The sequence below is a fragment of the Bubalus bubalis genome, chromosome 11, assembly GCF_019923935.1.
Source record: "Bubalus bubalis isolate 160015118507 breed Murrah chromosome 11, NDDB_SH_1, whole genome shotgun sequence".
Lineage (NCBI taxonomy): Eukaryota > Metazoa > Chordata > Mammalia > Artiodactyla > Bovidae > Bubalus > Bubalus bubalis.
This window is the reverse complement of record NC_059167.1, coordinates 58554160-58573751: the sequence shown is the minus strand read 5'-3', so window position 1 is coordinate 58573751 and position 19592 is coordinate 58554160. Positions and strand designations below refer to the sequence as shown.

Sequence of the window (19592 nt, the reverse complement as noted above, 5' to 3'; positions counted from 1 at the left end):
GGCATGGTCTAATGGATTTCCTTAAGCCTTTGGTACCCCTTTGGCATGTGAATGCAACTTCAGCTAATCCCTCTCTCTTTCAAAATGATACTGCCTTTCTGAAGTTTCTTCCATCAAAAGTGAAAACAGTCCCCAAATGTTCTGGAGTCAAAATACCAGCAGTAGCAACACTTCCCAGCAAAACCCAGCCACTGCCAGGAAGAGTGATGGAGAAGGATTGATTTTTCCAGAAATGTACTTGCTAAGCCCCAGGAGGAAAGCACAAGAAAATTGCATCCCATTTGTTGGATGGCAATGATGTGGTTGGTTTCCTTCATACTGCAACATCCTCTGGCATCTTCCTGCAAGACACAACATATTCTATGGGGTTAGAGCCAGAAATCTAACCTGGTGCTGAGTTTATTAGAATTGTGTCTTTTTTATTACTTAAAATTGGCCAGGCTCCTCTGTCTAAGAATACTGGAGTGGGTCGCCATGCCCTCCTCCAGGGGATCTTCCCGATCCAGAAATTGAACCCACGTCTCCTGTGGCTCCTGCATTGCAGGTGGATTCTTTTACCGCTGAGCCACTGGGGAAGCCCACTTAACATCCAGAGAATGGTATAAATCTTGCATGTACTGAATGTTCTCTAATGAAAGGCATTTAGAATTAATCAAGGGTGTTTTCTTGTTCCCGGAAAGTCAAAGTCAGGCTATAAAACAAAAACCAGAACCATACCATTGAGCAATTTAGCCATATGTATTTCAATCAAAAGCAAATCTGGATTTTTGATCATTTATTTATCATCAGACACACTATATTAAAAACTAACAACCAGGCCCCACTTTTCTCTCCAGAAAAGGAAAGAAGACTGAAGCTACAGGGTAATGAGCCAGAAGTGATGGGGAAAACAGCTGGATACAGTGGGATAGAAGTGATCCCCAAAGCATTTTTATTTGACGGTGTCAAAGGCAGCTGCCAAGGTTGTGACCTAGTAAGATTTGGCCGTATCATCCAAATGTGGTCGTACACGTTGGTAAAGAGCTGCACTATCTCTGCACAGAGCAGCTTTCAGCCAGTGCTGCTGCTCAGTAGTTCCCATGTAAACGTAAGTCCCAGGAGAGAGCACTTTTAAAAATATAAAGTTGACTCCTGTCTTCATTTTAAAAAGAGAGCAGACTTTTCAGTTCCACCTGGATGAGATGAGGCTAAGGAATGAGTCTAAATTTTTAAAATATCTACCCATCCCAACTAATTCAATGGTATTTTCTTTTCTTGATATTTTTTATATTTTTTACTGCATTTTTATTGGACTATAGTTGATTTACAGTGTCATGTTACTTTCTGCCAGAGAAGGCAATGGCACCCCACTCCAGTACTTTTGCCTAGAAAATCCCATGGACAGAGGAGCCTGGTAGGCTGCAGTCCATGGGGTCGCTAGAGTCGGACACAACTAAGCAACTTCACTTTCACTTTTCACTTTCATGCATTGGAGAAGGAAATGGCAACCCACTCCAGTGTTCTTGCCTGGAGAATCCCAGGGACGGGGAAGCCTGGTGGGCTGCCGTCTATGGGGTCACACAGAGTTGGACACGAGTGAAGTGACTTAGCAGCAGCAGCAGTTACTTTCTGCTGTATAGCAAGTCAAAGGTAGTTTCTAAAAATAAAAGCAATTGCTCATCTTTGGCAGGGTCACCATGAGAGAGTGCTTACCTAATGTTTTGTAGACTCTCTTTCCTATAATTTGGGCTTTCCTTGTAGCTCAGCTGGAAAAGAATCCACCTGCAATACAGGAGACCTGGGTAATCCCTGGGTTGGGAAGATGCCCTGGAGAAGGGAAGAGCTACCCACTCCCGTATTCTGGCCTGGAGAATTCCACGGACTGTACAGTCTGTGGGATTGCAAAGAGTTGGACACAACTGAGCGACTTTCAGTTTCACACTTTCACTTTCCAATAACTTACACTTTTCAAAATAAGTAACTAAAGAAATGTACTAACACATATTGCACAAAAATGAGACGGCTTTTACTCAGATCCAGCTATAGAATAGAAACTAAAGCAGATTGGTTACTTACGCACAAAATTAATGCTGCTTGTTTGACTACGTTGTCTTCATTGTGGAAGAGTTAAAAAACAAGGCGTTATCTTTTGGAGAAATTCTTATATATCATCATTAAGGAAATAGAAGTTAGAAAACTTTTTATAATTCAGCTAGAGTAAAAGCTTTGTTAATTTAAATTCCATTAATTGATAGTTGGTTTCATTTCAGATAGTGACTGTATTGACATTTAATTTTACTCAGCAAAGCTTTTCTTTGTGGATAATAATGCAAGTGATTATAATGCAGTAATGTGTAAGCAAGATTGTAGGAGTAACATTTAAAATATTAAAAGAATAATGTATTTTTGAAGATCCTTAAGGTCTTTTGAAACAGCACTTTCCATATAAAGAGTGAACATACCAAACACAAGTTATTTTATCTGGTCTTTGAAGCAGGTCTTCAGAGAAATATCTAGCAGAAAACTCTGCTAACATACTTTAAGTTACCCTGAAACTTAAAAGTAATACAGTTGACCCTTGAACAATGTGGGTTCAGACTACATGGATCCAATTATAAGAAGATTTTTTTTATAGTAAATACTACAGTACTGCATGATCTGTGATTGTTTGAATCCTCAGATTTGAAGCTGTGAATGCAGAGGAACCATGTGTAGGAAGGGGTGACTATAAGTTATACTCAATTTTTCAACTGTGAGGAGGGTTTCTCCCCAAGCCTCAAGCTATTCAATGGTCAGTTATACATTTCCCCCCCAGTATATCCCATGACTTAGATGTTTTAGACTGGTCTTTCCTTCTACTTAGTTTGATGATTGAGGCTTAACAGTATAGCCAGTTGCACTCAGTGGGTTCCTGGACTGTGAATGAAAGATAGATTTGTGAGCCAACTAGGCCTCTGCTACTTAAGACTTTGACTGTTAGAACATGTTCAGCCTTAGGGAATGGATGCGGTCCATTGACTGGGTAAAGGTAACAGGCCTTGAAAAACAGATGTCTCTTAGGCAAAATATGGAGCAGCCTAATGTTATCTTTTAAAACTGTTGCTGAGTTTTCGTTGTATGTTCATTTAACAAATATTAATTGGACACCTATATACCAGGTTCTAGACATTTATAGGCAAATAAAAAACAGATAAAGCCCCTGTCCTCATGGAGCTTAAAGTCTAGCTGGGGAGGCAGAAAATAAAAACACAACTGTATGTGTGTGTGTATATATATTTACAAATTGTGATACAGAAATCCTCAGAAGGATGGTAACAGGGTGCCCTGATATACAATAGGAAGACAGGTGAGCATTAGGATTTTGAGCTCTTAGAATAGTCTCCCTTGAATGGTTCTTAGTATTTTCTTCCTTTCATCCTATTTGACAATGAAAGATACCAAGAATGCCTCAATAGTGAATTTTTCCTGTGTTACTGCCAATATTGATCTTTCTTAACCAAAATACAATGAATTTACAGAGGCCTGATGAAACACGATTGTTGGGGTCATGGAAACATGAAAGGCAATGCGGAATCTTGAGAAGGACACCTAGCTCCTTGTTGTTGTTGTTTAGTTGCCCATTCGTGTCCAGCTCTTTGTGACCCCACAGACTGCAGCACACCAGGCCTCTGTGTCCCTCACCATCTCCTGGAGTTTGCCCAATTTCATGTCAATTGCATCAGGGACGCCATCCAGCCATCTTATCCTCTGACACCCTCTTCTCCTTCTGCCCTCAGTCTTTCCCAGCATCAGGGACTTTTCCAATGAGTTGGTCTTCCTAGCTCCTTAGGAAGACCTAAATTCTACTAAGGATCAGGGAGGAGGCAGGGAGAGAAGAGAACAGTATGTACAAATTTCATTAGGATTGGAGTGATGTTGGTTGTGCTGTGGACTTTGCTGAATTTTCTGTATGTCCCTAAGTTAAGATAAGTCTCCTAACTTCACTGAATCTCATTCTTTCTTCTATAAAATGAGAGAATTAAAATGAGATAATTTCTGAAGTCTTTTAGATCCAAAGTCTTGAAAAACTATATAGTATAGTATATAATTTAGTACAGACTCAGAAACCAGATTGTAAGAATTTAAATACCAGCTCTGTCACCTACTGGCTGTGAGCTCAAATAAGGTTCTTAACTTCTCTGTGCATTCATTTCCAAAACTGGAAGATAATATTAGTACCTACCGCACAGCAGGGCTCTATGAATTAAGAACTTAGAGCAGTGCTGCCTCATAGTAAGTGCTTAATAAGAGTGTTGCTATTATCAATATCCTCTGAAAGAAAGTTATCTCTAAAGGATGAGACTCTAATAGAGGCAGAATGCTCAAGACACTGGAGCAAACATATAAACAGAACAGTGTGTAGGTTCCAAGATTCACATTTCCTCTATTCCTATCACACCTCCCTTTGTTTCAGCATGGTTTAAAGGGGCAATTGCTTATTGCTGGAGGAGGGGCTATAACCATAGAATGCTCTGTTGGATGCCCATAGGGCCTCTTCTTTCTTAGGACACATGAAGATAATTAAGTCTCTGGGAATGGGCTATTACAGGATAGTAAAGTGCTTGCTTCATAATTCTGTCACACGCACAGTGCAGCCAGTACCATAAGGCAGCAGAGATAAATGCCAGGACCAAAGGTGCTGAGATGTGGATTCTTTTAAGGCAATGAGTTTTTTTTTCTTTTAAGCAACTTAATGAGACCTCATTAATTGAACTTGGGAAGGAGTTTTCAAATCACAAAAAAGTTCATTTAAAAATTATAAGCACTAACTTTAGCTGACTTCTGTCTGCTGCCGATTCTGTGTTAATGAAGCTAATGCAGAGCTGTAATAAGCAGCATCATTTTCTCCTCATTTCTTCGTGCTTTTAAATCTCTGAAATCGTATCATTTTTTCTTTGTTCTATTTTCATAAATACTACCTGGATTCAGTTGGTACCTGAATTTTTATGAATTGTTTAATTAATAAAGAATAAATTGATAGCTTGTATATATCTTTTTTCCTGTGTGCATATGTGTATAATCATGTGACAGCCAAATAAGGCAATTGTAAAACTCTACACAGCCTTTTCCTACATATTCCTTAGATTGAGAGATAGCCAAAATAGTTTAGAACAGGGGTTCCCACCTCTGGAGTCTAATGCCTGATGACCTGAGGTGGGACTGATGTAATAATAATCGAAATAAAGTGCTCAATAAATGTAATCCACTTGAATCGTCCGAAAGCCATCCCCCTGACCCCAGTCCATGGAAAAACTGTCTTCCTCAAAACTGGTCCCTGGTGCCAAAAAGGTTGGGGACTGCTGGTTTAGAAGATCTTGCTTCTTTAGTAAAAAGGGAAAAACTAGGATAGCATGATGGGAAGAAAATTGTTTGTGAATCTTGTAAAATTTAATATGTAGTAGCTTTCCTGGTGGTCCAGTGGTTAAGACTCTGCCCTTCCACTACATGGGGTAAGAGTTGGATCCCGGGTTGGGAACTAAGATACTGTGTGGCACAGCAGGGGGGGAAAATGCAGTTTTTTAGATAAAAAGCAAAGAAAAAAAAGATAATTAACTCTACTTAGAGAAAAACTAGTTGCCTGACATTTTTCTGGAAATCAGGGCACAAGGGTTCCTCTTTATTGTTCCTTGCAGAGACCGACCCTTTTCTGGGGAAAAGACCCTGAGTGATTGTGACCTGCCAACACCTCTTAGCCCTGACCACGCACCAGGACCCCACTCCCAACCAGCCACCAGACACGGGAACATTTACTCAGAAAAGCCTCTGGTACTTCCCACTGCCCCTCCATCATCCCCAGTCGCGTAGCATCTCTGATGAGCCTCCTCCCCATCTTCAGTTTCTCCTCCCTCTCCAAAGACTGTTCACAAGGAGCTCAGTTTTTCCTAAAGAGTAAGAAACAAAAAAGTCTTTATGTGAGAGTCTGCTTAAGAAATAACCGACTCCAATTTATAAAGGCCCCTTTCATTCTGTTTGCTGGTCTGTGCTTCCTGAGCAGCCGCGGGTGGGACAGCTCAATGGAGCCTAGTCACAGGCTGCAACTGCTAATTTCCATCCAAGACTGCGCCAGGGGAGGAGGAGGGAAGGGTGCATGCCACCCTGCAGACGCCCTCCCAGAGCAGCCCTAGGAGCTCTGCCTTTAAACAGACCAATGCACGTTTCCTGAGCGAGGCAGTCCTTTCTACCAAATAACTTGCTTTAATGATTTCCCGAGTACAGAGTGACTTTATTTTTCATAAAATGCCTTACTTAAAAATAACAACCGATCAGAGAAAATAATAGGTATTAAGTAGAAAATGGTTGGAACCTAAGGTTTCTTTCTGTTGCAGGTCTGCAAAGTGGTACCCTGCTAAACCAGTCTGTGACATTTCCTGTTGGAACCATCAGGGTGGTGCCCCAAGTGAGGCAAAGCTATTCTGAGAGAGTTCCCTCTTGGTCTTGGGTCTTAGGTTAGAATTACATAGAGGTCATCACACAGTCCAGACCTTGAATCTGAACTGTGGGGGTAAAGAGATGGTTGGTTTTACTGACTCACAACATTTTTTTGGAAGCTGTGAAATCAAATAGTTTTACTTTTTTTCGTATATATACAATACATATGTATACATATTTTCATTTTTCCATTCTATATTGATAAATATATATTTTGTATCTGTATTTAAAACATAAATATATAAATTTTATGATATGTAAAATATGTAAACATTTAAAATATATTTATATATTATATGTATGTTTTAGATTTAAATGAAATAACATTTGTATTTAGGACTCCAACTGAATTTCATAGCACCTTTATAAACTGAGAGAATGCAACCATGTACCAGGATTAATATGGTAAAAGTTTCACTCTATCTTATTTTTTTAAATTTTATATTAAACATGGAATAGAATGCAAAATGGATGAGACTTTAAGATAAAAATGGAATGTAACCCTGGCTTGTAGAAGAAAAGGCCGAGATTTTTAGGGACACAGATTTCTTCTTTTCTCTCAACCCCAGCAGATACCCTGAGACACTGGGCAGCAAAAATGAGAAAGATTCTCTACTCAAAGCTAGTTAAACCCCCAGCCCCACCTTCATTCTGTAATTACACATTCTATAGCCTTTTCAGGTTTCTCTTTTTAAAAATCTCTTTATTCACAGTTTGTTCCTTCATATCTTTGTTTCACTATGTTGAATTACTTTATTTTTTTAATATAAATTTATTTATTTTAATTGGAGGCAAGTTACTTTACAGTATTGTATTGGTTTTGCCGTACATCAACATGAGTCTGCCACGGGTGTACACGTGTTCCCCATCCTGGACTGGCAATTCGTTTCATATATGATATTATACATGTTTTAATGCTATTCTCCCAAATCATCCCACCCTCTTCCTCTCCCACAGAGTCCAAAAGACTGTTCTATACATCTGTGTCTCTTTTGCTGTCTCACATACAGGGTTATCATTACCACCTTTCTAAATTCCATGTATATGCATTAGTATACTGTATTGGTGTTTTTCTCTCTGGCTTACTTCACTCTGTATAATAGGCTCCAGTTTCATCACCTCATTAGAACTGATTCAAATGTATTCTTTTTAATGGCTGAGTAATACTCCATTGTGTATATGTACCACAGCTTTCTTATCCATTCATCTGCTGATGGGCATCTAGGTTGCTTCCGTGTCCTGGCTATTATAAACAGTGCTGCGATGAACATTGGGGTACACGTGTCTCTTTCAATTCTGGTTTCCTTGGTGTGTATGCCCAGTAGTGGGATTGCTGAGTCATAAGGCAGTTCTATTTCCAGTTTTTTAATGAATCTCCACACTGTTCTCCATAGTGGCTGTACTAGTTTGCATTCCCATCAACAGTGTATGAGGGTTCCCTTTTCTCCATACCCTCTCCAGCATTTATTACTTGTAGACTTTTCGATAGCAGCCATTCTGACTGGCATGAAATGGTACCTCATTGTGGTTTTGATTTGCATTTCTCTGATAAAGAGTGATGTTGGGCATCTTTTCATGTGTTTGTCAGCCATCTGTATGTCTTCTTTGGAGAAATGTCTGTTTCGTTCTTTGGCCCATTTTTTGATTGAGTCGTTTATTTTTCTGGAATTGAACTGCAGGAGTTGCTTGTGTATTTTTGAGATTAGTTGTTTGTCAGTTGCTTCATTTGCTATTATTTTATCCCATTCTGACGGCTGTCTTTTCACCTTGCTTATAGTTTTCCTTTGTTGTGCAGAAGCTTTTAATTTTAATTAGGTCCCATTTGTTTATTTTTGCTTTTATTTCCAATATTCTGGGAGGTGGATCATAGAGGATCCTGCTGTGATTTATGTCGGAGAGTGTTTTGCCTATGTTCTCCTCTCGGAGTTTTATAGTTTCTGGTCTTACATTTAGATCTTTAACCCATTTTGAATTACTTTAAACACCAGCTTTCTGTCCTGATTCACTTCACAGACCAACCCAGAAGCCCCAAGTTCCTAACGTAGGGTCCACTTAACAGTTTCATGAACTAGAGGAAATCAGTTCATTCATTTAAACCCTAGTTTCCTAGTCTGAAAATGAGAATGATGGCATCTGCTTTGCCATCCCAGACAGCTACGAAGTCAAAATGACATAATGTACATGGAAGGCCTCTTGTCAATGATGAAGTACTACTTAAATATCAGTCATCCCTATGAATAATTTTAGTCGAGATCAGTGGCCCATCATTATACTTAGTAATACATTTTACTAATGTATTAGTTACTAGATGAAGAAGAACTGTGTAGGGGGAGGAAATTTTGAAATATAAGCCATCTAAGAAGATCAGGTCTATAGTGTTACCTCAGTGAATGACTTCAGTATTTGAAATGATCACATATCAGGAGAGAGAAGGAAGAAGAAAGAGATGAGTAAATGTCAGAACAAGGTTCTGCTCTGTGGTTCAGCATCGGGAACTTGAGGTCAGAAGAGCCCCTGATGGCCCAAGTCACTATAGAGGAAAAAGTCCTTAGATGATACTTACCTTCAATTATTAGACAACCCCAAGACACAGACCATGGAGTTCTGAGTATAATATTTCTCACAGCAAGGATCTGCCCAAACTATAAATGGTCAACACTAGCCCCACTTAGCTTTCAAAATAAGGAATGCTCTTGTCTACCTCTGCTGGTGCAGCCTGTCTCTCCTCCCTGGTGTTCACAAGAACAACCAGAGGTTGTTAAACATGTACTGTGTTTGGGGCACTATACTAGCACCGTGCAAACATGACTCATCTTATTTTAACCTCACAGCAACCCTAAGAACTAGATACTTTCATATTTCCATTTTACAGATGACAAAACTGGGGCTGAATGTTTAAGAAACTCAACCAGTGAATATAGGGCAAAAGATCCAACTGAAAGATAGTAGTGTGACTTTAAACCTGGATGGGTTCCATGTCTCCCTGTACTTCCAACAGGTGGCATGGCCATTGCAGAGAAAGTGCAGAGGACACGCCTTTCTTGGGGCCTGCTGCTCAAATTCTCTTATGCAAATTCTCTTATCAAAAGCCTTAATTATACTTGGAGAGGTGAGGACAGAGTAGAGCCCAAAAGGGAAAGGATCCAAGGAAGTGACAGGTTGTGTTTTTATTTTGGAAGCTAAATGAGGGTTTGAGAAGAACAGAGATCTCGGAACATTGAGAATGAAAATGCCATTTTTAAAAAAGTGATCTGTTCATATTTAGTGAGCTCTTAGATCTGCTGTTGGCCATGATAAGTTATACTGGGTTGTTTTGCTGTCTTCCAAATCTTCTGAAATCCTCAGTTTGACCTTATGTTTGCTTCTGACACTTTGCTTCACTCACCGCATTTAAGTTTATTTAGAGAAAAATCATGAAGAGCAAAGCAAAATAGTGGATTTTAGATCTTAACTTTTAAAAATATCCCATCTCTTCCCTTCTAAACAAGTCATAGAAATTATAGGCAGAAGTAGATTGCTATGTCAGAGAAGATAATGGCACCCCACTCCAGTATTCTTGCCTGGAAAATCCCATGGATGGAGGAGCCTGGTGGGCTGCAGTCCATGGGGTTGCTAAGAGTCGGGCACAACTGAGCAACTTCACTTTCACTTTTCACTTTCATGCATTGGAGAAGGAAATGGCAACCCACTCCAGTATTCTTGCCTGGAGAATCCCAGGGACAGAGGAGCCTAGTGGGCTGCCGTCTGTGGGGTCTCACAGAGTCGGACATGACTGAAGCGACTTAGCAGCAGCAGCAGATTCCTATGTTAGGATAACAACAGAAGGTTTATATCTGACTCTAGAATGAACTTTGGACTAATGGTGGGGGGTTGGGTGTAGTAGGCAGATATGTAGGCCAAAGTTTCATGTTCCAGTATATGACTGACCAAAAATGGTCTTTGACACAGGAACACGGTGACTCCAGTGCTGATCCTTGTTAGAGATTCTGATTTTTTGAATGGTTACTTTTGTTACCCTTCATCAACTATTGATATGATTTTTAAGTCAATAAAAATTAGACTAACATTTATGATAGTTGTAATAATTATAACAGGTCTTCCCTGGTGGCTCAGAGAGTAAGGAATCCACTTGCAATACAGGAGACCTGGATTCGATCCCTGGTTTGGGAGGATCCCCTGGAGAAGGAAATGCTGCCCACTACAGTATTCTTGCCTGGGAAATCCCATGGAGAGAGGAGCCTGGCGGTCTACAGTCCATGAGGTCACAAAAGAGTTGGACATGACTTGGCAACATGCATTTTCACTTTTCACTATAATAGTCTTGGTATTAAAATCACCAAAAGATAATAATCCATTTGAGAAAACACTTGGATATAAGTGCCAGATGTCTGTATTTCTCTGTTTTCAGGCTCATTCTTTTAACTCATGGTCTGATCAGTAACTCAATGTGTGGGCACCTTTCACAAGGTCTTCTCCATGCAGAAAGAGGCAGCTGGTAGAGACAGATACGCTCTCTGAATTGGGTCAAGTGGCCAAACATACTTCATCTGATTCCTTTCCTTGGGCTGTTAATGAAGAGAAGAATCTTCTCTCCTTCCGCAGCTCTGCTGGGCTCATTTTTTGTCTCCTCTGACCATTAGTGGTTCCATTTGATCAGATAATTCTGAGTGACCAGTCAGTTCAGCAATATGGGAAATAATTATGTCTGAGATCAAATGTCTGTTGCTTATTCGGTGCTGAGGTCATGTTAAATTATAATCACCACTCTTCTCTGATCCCTTTTCCCAATTTTATAGTATTAAAAGTCTTCTTATTCAGATTTTCTTGTGTCAGTCAGGGTCTCTGGTTCCATTAAGACCCAGCTGCCATTGGATAAGTAACAGTAAACAATATTAGAACTCCAAAGTCAGGAGGGTCTGATTCTTCGTGTCACTGGCTCGAATTGCAGTTCCACTGGTTCAGTTTGTCTTGATCACGTATGTGGCCAAGGATCAATTATCAGTTCATTTCCAAAGCTGGAGAAGACCGTTGGCATCTTTGTTTTCTGCTTCTCTTATGAGCTTTTGTCACATACTTGAATTAAGTTCCGTGCCTTTCTCGCTTTCACTTGGGCCATTTCATTTAAGTGTATGACTTGGGCCACTTGTGTACTCGTGTACTGAGCATGCTGTCAGTGCTTTGCATTGATTAGCTAGAGAAAAATTACTCTTATTATTTTGTGTACTTTAGTGTTTTATTATTCATGATTGAATCACAGTGTCCCCAACACAGGTATGATGAACCAGGGTTTTGTTAGTACTTATTTTGTTTTCCAGAGGGGCTCTTTATGTACCAGAGTCTTTTTTCTAGCTTTCTGGAGGTGCATGTAACATCGTGTGAGTTCAAGATGTACAATGCAATGATTTGATACATGTATAACTGTGAAATAGCTACCACAATAAAGTTAGTCATATCTATTGCCTCACATAATTACCTTTTTTGTGTGTATGTGTGTTCTAAGAACATTTAAGATCTGCTCTCTCAGCAATTTTTAAGTATATAATTCAGTATTGTTAACTATAGTCACCACACTGTACATTAGATTTCCAGAACTTATGTGTCTTATAGCTGGATGTTTGTGCCCTTTGACTGATGTCTTCCCATATCCCTCACCCCCAGTCCCTGGCACTTCTTAGAGAGAAATTCTTTCTTAACAGATCACTGTATTTCATGTGAGTACTATAAACTCTATTTTTTTTTTCTTTCTCTCTTTCTGGAAAAGAAGTGTGTTCGATGTCCTTCCTAGGTGCCTCTGTTATACCCTGGGTTTTCTCCTTTCATAGCACACAAGATGCTATGTTGAAATTGCCTATTTATGGGTCTGTCTCAGCAGCTTTACCTTTAGAGTGTGACTTCCTTGGAAACTGAGTTGTGTCTGGTTCTCTGTTCTACCCCTGGCTCCCAGTGTTGCTTGACACATTAAGTAGGCAAACCCAAAATCTCTTGATTACACTGAGATTTGAAAGGAAAATAGTGCCAGAAGTCTGGCAAGGCTTCTGTGTAATAGACAGTTAAATTAAATCAGGCCACCCAGTTGTTGAGAAAGAATGATCTGTTAGGTAAAGGAAGACTGCACATTTTGGAACTATGTCTTTTTGGTGTTCCTCATAAATGACAAACAGATCTCCTTGTGTGATTAAATTCAAAAGGTTTTGTCATGACACCAGAACACTATATGGAAATACCAAGTCTCCTCTGAAGTCCCTACTGGGGGTTCGAGTTTGCCCGCCTTCGTACCATCACAGTAAACGGTATGAACCAAAACACCATTCATATAAACCATGTGCTCTCTTTGCTCTCACCAGACCACAACTTTAGTAATTTTTCAGACTTTTATGTAAGATTATGTTCTGACATTTTTGTATATGTGGAACTCAGAATAAAAAGCACTTCACAAGCAAGTGGGACTATTGATGTCAGGGTTTTTTGGACCAAATCCCAGGAATTTCAGTGTCTCTGGAATGTTAGAGTATTAATTAGACTTCTGTGAGATGAACTGGGTTCATTTACCTAATGAGGAGTCATGGCCGAGCAAGCGTGTTGGGGTAGATGCAGGGCTAGTTGTTGTTTCTTCTCCAGCTATTTCAAATAGCTGCTCTACCTGGGCCATTGACCACTTCTGTTCATCCCATTCCTGTCTGCTCCTCGGTGGTGGGTGCCCCACATCTGCATGACCCGTCTGACATTTGCTGAGGAAGTGGAAAGGTGTGCTAGAGGCAAGAATCCAGTCACTCACTAAGCAGCCTTTCAATACACACAGAGTTTCTGAAAATGAGTGTCTATAAACCGCAGAATTCTCTAGCAATTCCAACAGAATTTGCTTCTTCAACCAAGGCAAAAGATAAAGAAAGAATACCCAGGCATTAGTCATAAATATAAGCCAGAACCCAAAGTAATTGAGTGAGGTTAATGAATATCCATGTGTTGAAACTAAAAGGATGTCTGCCTCTCTTTTCCACTCAGTTTTGGTGTGATTGTCATGGAAATATTCTTCAGGATGAGAGAAGACCACATCCCTTGATCCTTCTATGCTTGGTAGGGTGGAAAACGCAAGGAGGAGGGAAGGCTGGTTTTGAAAGATGAGGCTGGCAGCAGTAATTGACGTAGGTTGCTCTGATGCCAGTTTGACAGATAATGAAAGTTTTTATAGGAGATTTTCAATGCCTCTGAAAACTATTTGCTAGGATGTTGTTATGTTTTCGCCAGCCGGAAATAAATGTATCATCCTAATTTTAAACTCACCAGCAATAAAAGCATCTATCTCAAGAAATTCCAGAATACGTTTCTATGCAGACACCTAATCACCATGCCTGTCTGTGAAGTGGCCCGTTTATCTTAGCCTCAACTGCGTGACAGTGTACGTCGCCCTCAGCCAAGTGAATAATGCTCTAACCAGGCATGAACAGCTCTTCTGACTCTTCCACACATACTTCCTTTGGTGTGTTTGGTTAGCACACTGTACAAGTATGGTCTGAACACTCATTCCTCTTTAGCAGAGTCAGCATTGAATAACAGAGAATAATAGGACTCTGTGGTCCTGTTATTCCAGGACCACAAAATGCTTGTTCAGGCCTGTCCTGCCTGTGCGTTGGTGATGGAGGACACAGTAGCCATGAGCCTGACCCATCCTCGGCAGCATGTGCAAAATGTGGTGGATGTGAGCTCCATCCTTGGCCCTGCTTTGTGGAAGAAACCAGTCATTTTCACAGGAAAGACCTAGTAATAGGATTGTATTTTCTGGGGTTTTCTAGTGAAAGTATTAGATCTCAGAGATGTCCTCATCTGTGACCTTGGTCAGGTCATCTGATCTCTCTGTTGTTTCTTCATCTGCAAATCTGTTTCTGGTTTGCCTCAGAGGTGTTTCCCCAAGTAGTGGAAAATACAAATATGAGTTCTTGAAGGTAACTTTCCACTGTTGTACTTATCATTCTATTTATGCTGATATCCTAAAATTAAATGAAACAAGCCTCAGGAGTATCACCTGGAAGTTAGTGTCAAATCCTCTCACCTTCAGGTAAGGGCAACATTTAGATTGTCCATCAAAAAACCTGATTTAAAGCTAACTTCCTGTAATCTTTTTTTTAAGTTCCAAAATACAAAAACTCTCAAAGCCCATCTATAAGTGATGGTAAAAAGCAAGCCCCTTTCTGGGAAATGATTCTTTGAACAAAAGAATTATAGATGCTTCATTCATTCACTTTACAAAGAGTTATTTAAAGCCTGACATGAGCCAAGCACTGTTGTAGGCACCAGTGATTCAGCAGTGATCAAAACAGACAAATTCCCAGTGCTCAGGGAGCTTATATTCTAGTAGGCAATACAAGCCATAAAAAAGAAAGATAAAATACATCAGATTGTGATAAATGCCAAGAAAGAACATAAAACTGGGTAAAAGGATGAGAGGTGTAAGAAGGAGGGGTGATTTTTTTTTTAGACAAGAAGGCCATGGAAGGCCTCTGATAAGTTAGTGTTTGAGCAGACACCTGAATAAAGTGAGGAGGTCAACTCTAAGAATAGCATTCTAGAGGGGCCGGGAGGTACAAAGGCCTAAGACAGGAGTAGGCTCACCATTTTTAGGAAACAGCAAGGAGACATTGTAGCTGTATTGGAGTGAAAAGATGAAAGATGAAATCAGAGAGATGCCCATGGGCCTTGCTATTTAGCTCTTACATACCCTGTAAAGAACTAAGCTTTTACTCCTTGTGACATACCTTTTCTTAGCAAACACTCTAGTTGCTACATGAAGAATAGACTGAAAGGAGTAAGGGGCAAGATCAGGAAAGACAGTATAATATGGAAATGGTCAAGCAAGAAATAAAGGTGGTTAGGCCAGTATGGCAGCAGTGGAAGGGCGGAGAGCAGGGAATGATTCTGGGATTCTGGACATAGTTTGAAGGAACAGTTCAAGGATTTGCTGGTCAATTGGAGGTCAGATGCGGTTAACAAAGAAGCAAAAAGGTATCCTCAAAGTTTTATTCTGAGCAGCCAGAGGAATGGAACTGCCATTGACTGCCATGAGGAATACTGTGGGAGGAGCAGGTCTAGGGGGTAGAAAATTAAAAATTTTGTTTGGGACTTATCAAGTCTGAGATGCCCATTCATGTGGAGAGATTGAGTAGGTAGTTGAATATGTGGGTCTGCAGATCAGTAGCAAGACTAGTAACTAAGGTAGAGATTTGAGAGGTGTAATACAAAGCATGGTGCTTACAGCTGCGGGCCTGAATGAGATCGATGGGGGGCAGGGCTGGGATGGGGTGGCTGTTGAGCATAAACATAAAAAAGTACAAAGACACCAAGACCTGGGGATTGAGAAGATGAATAAAACCAAGAGGAGAAACTGAGCGGAAACTGACAGTAAAATAAAACAAGAATCAAGAAAGACAGAAAATGACAAGTGTTGGCAAGGAGGTGGAGAAACTGAAACCTTGTACACTGCACTGTTGGTGGAAATATAAAATAGTACTTCTGCTTTAGAAGACAGGAGCGAGGGTCCTCAAAAATCAAAAATGGGATTAACAGGTGATCCAGCAATCCCACTTCCAGGCATATCTCCAAAATTGAAAGCAGGATTTTGAAGAGATATTTGTACTTCCGTGTTCATAATAACATGGTTCACATTAGCCAAGAGGCGGCAGCAACCCCAGTGTTCATCCGTGGATGAATAGATAAACATAAGTGGTATATGTATATACAATGGAATATTAGCCTTAAAAAAGGTGGAAGTCTTGCCACATGCTGCAATATAGATGAACCTTGAGGACATTATGCTAAATGAAATAATCCAGTCACAAGAAGTCAAATGGTATATGATTTCACTTACATAGAGTATCTAAAGTAGTCAAACTCATAGAAACAGTAAAATTGTGGTTGCCAAGGGGTAGAGGGGAGAGGGAAATGAGTAGTTGTTCAATGGGCATAGAGTTGCATATTTTGCAAGATTAAAAACTTCTAGGGATCTGTTATACAACAGTGTGAATATGGTTAACACTACTAAACTGTACACTTAAAGATGGATATGATGGTAGATTTTGTTATGTACCTTTTGCCACAATTTTGAATGAATCAATCAATCAAGAAAGGGCCACTTCCCTGAAGTCAAATGGAAAAAGTGTTTAAGAAGAAGGAAGCAATATAACTGTGTTAGATGTTGCTAGAAGGTTTTAGTTGCTGAACGTTGTTATTGTTGTTTAGTTGCTAAGTCATGTCCGACTCTTTTTGCCACCCCATGGACTGTAGCCTGCCAGGCTCCTCTGTCCATGGGATTTCCCAGACAAGAATACTGGAGTGGGTTGCCATTTCCTTCTCCAGGGGATCTTCCTACCCAGGGATCGAACCCATGGCTCCTGCATTGGCAGGCAGATTCTTTACCACCAGGGAAGCCCCCATAGTTGCTGAATAATAGCCCTCAAAGATATCAAGTTCTAATCCTGGAATCTGCAAGTATTACCATATAAGGATACAGAGTCTTAAGGTTCTTGACAGGAAGTCATCATCCTAGATTATCCTGGTGGACCCAAAATTCAGTATTAAGTATCCTGACAAAAGAGAGGCAGAGGTCGATGGCACACAGAAGGGGAGGAGGAGGCATGGTGACCACAGAGGCAGACGTCAGGTTGATGTGGCCACAAGTCGAAGAATGCCAGCAACCACCAGAAGCTGGAAGCAGCAAGAAATGGATTCTTTCCTGGAAAGTCCAGGGTAAATCGTGGCTCTGATTTCCACTTAGTGGCACTGAGTTTGAACTTCTAGGTTCCAGAACTGTGCGTAAATTTCTGCAGTTTCAAGCCATGACATTTATGGTAATTTGTTACAGCAACCACAGAAAGCTAAGACCAAAGTCAAGTAAAATGAGGACTGAGAAGTGACCACTGGATTTGACAAACTGGGAGCTAGACCTGCTGGTGACCAAGACAAATGTAGTTTTTACAGAGTGCTGGAGGAAAGGCTATTTGGAGGGAGTAGAGGAAAGAATTGTAGGAAGAAAAACAGATACAGAGAGGCCAGACAAGTTTTCCAGGTCATCTGTAAGGGAAAGCAGAAGAACGGGTTTGCAGAGGGCATGCAGAGTCAAGGGACAAGTTTTATTGTTGTTGTTTTTCGAAACAGCAACATGGGAGATGTTTAGCTGATGTGATTGCTCCAATAAAGAGGAAAGGAAAATTGGTGATGCAAGAGAAAATGAAAAAAAATGGCAAGGATCAAGTCCTTTAGTAGATAAGAATGGGAGCCCAGGCTGAAGTGAAGGGACCCCTCACCAAGGCAGTGCTCTGAAAAAATCAGAGCACCAGCAGTTCATCATCCAAGAGAAGGCAGAGTTTGTGAGCATAGAAGTGCAGATACACATAGGTTGGGAGGATTGGGCATGGTAGACTATAGTTGTTCTCCTCTGGATGCTGCTGGTTTTTCAGTGAGATTAGAAAGTTACCAACTAAGAATGAGGATGGAGAGAGCAAAGAAGTATTAGAGGCTGAAAGACAGAGGAGAAGGTATGAGAAGTCACTGAAAGTTGACTAAAGAAATGTAGAAGAAAAACTGGACAACACTAAGGACCCACTTTAAGTTAATGTCTGTGAATCTGTGATGATTTGTTTACTCAATACTCCTAGCTGCTTAAGGGTAGTTTAGGAGTTGGATTCAACTAGGGTTGGGGATTTTAGCAGCTGGCGTGATTGAGGGAGAAAGAGGCAGAGTTGCTGTTTGTTTAAAGGGAGTGACCACATGCTAGACCATGGAATAAAAGCCAGGTAAGGTGGCATATGTGGAGAAGGCAATGGCAACCCACTCCAGTACTCTTGCCTGGAAAATCCTATGGATGGAGGAGCCTGGTAGACTGCAGTCCATGGGGTCGCTAGGAGTCAGACACAACTGAGCGACTTCACTTTCACTTTTCACTTTCATGCATTGGAGAAGGAAATGGCAACCCACTCCAGTATTCTTGCCTGGAGAATCCCAGGGACAAGGAAGCCTGGTGGGCTGCCGTCTTTGGGGTCGCACAGAGTCGGACACGACTGAAGCGACTTAGCAGCAGCAGCAACAAGGTGGCATATGAAGACATAAGGGTTTGAGCAATAGTGAAAAGGCAGCAGGCTCAATGGATGAGTGTCCTGAATTCTTAGAATCTGGGTGCAGTGAGAGTAATCTGGAAAGACAGGAGATGAACTTGAGAGAATGGGAAGCTTGAAATCCTTCTTTCACGAGAGGCTGTTCTCTTCATCACGGGGCTTTTCTTCATATTTGTCTTCTTTCCTTGAACATTTAGTTTTGGAATTTGGGTTGAAACTTAACTAAGCTGAAAGAGTTGTAGAGCTGTGGGATTTAATGATAAGAGTGACAAGAGTGAAACTACTTGACTATCTCTTGAACAACAAGCAAAAAGAACTAGAAAGGAATCACGCAAGCATTCACCTCAAGCTTCATTTTACAGAAAAGGAAACTGAGGCCCAGAGGAGTGAAAGGACTTCTTTCTGATTTTTCGGCAAAGTTGAAACTTGCATCCAGACCTGTAGCCTCAGAACTGACTGCTGTCTGTAATATGCCCCCGCTGGTTCTCACATTTTCTTCACGAACACCATGAGCACCTTGGAGAGCCATGACTGACAGCTCATTAAGCATCGTCATGGCCTGTTACTTCCATGCCCCTCTGTCTTTCCCTCCACATTTCCATCCAGAGACACCACATTTACTAAAAAGAGATTACCTCTAGAAAACTCCTTGGAAATCTACACAATTATCTGTTTCTCCCTTCATGCAACATTAAACCTGTTTGATTAAAAATGTAGAGATCTGGCTAGCAAATACTATTCACTCACTAATCAAGGAACCTTTGTAGTCAAATTTGCTGGCTATTTACATTCTTTACAAAAATAGTACAAAATATAACTAAGCTGGAAAAATCAAGCTCAGTTTCTCTGGTCTGATCCACTAGAATGTCTCACTGTTGCATAGTGATCACCATAGGGTATTGAGGGGTCAGGTGAGAGAGAAATATTATTTTTACTTCGTTGACCCCCCACTTCCCGTCCCATTCTCCTAATAGGGTTTCTCTGTGGTGACCACACATAGAGGGTGTGAAGGCTGTGAAACTTAGTGAGAAATTTGAACCTTTA

General features: G+C 40.6%; 1 protein-coding gene across 5 annotated transcripts in view; it reads left to right on the top strand.

Moving 5' to 3' along the window:
- Positions 1 to 19592, top strand: part of GNG2 (G protein subunit gamma 2) — a 129151-nt gene that overhangs the window by 63501 nt on the left and 46058 nt on the right. The window contains exon 3 of one of the 5 annotated variants that reach the window (XM_044925121.2): positions 5652 to 5784. The exons of the other annotated variants lie outside the window; for them this stretch is intronic. Within the exon in view, the coding sequence (XP_044781056.2) occupies positions 5652 to 5687 (36 nt within the window). The 3' untranslated portion in view covers positions 5688 to 5784. Of the gene's footprint in view, positions 1 to 5651; positions 5785 to 19592 lie in introns of those variants that run through there. 5 annotated transcript variants of the gene reach the window in all.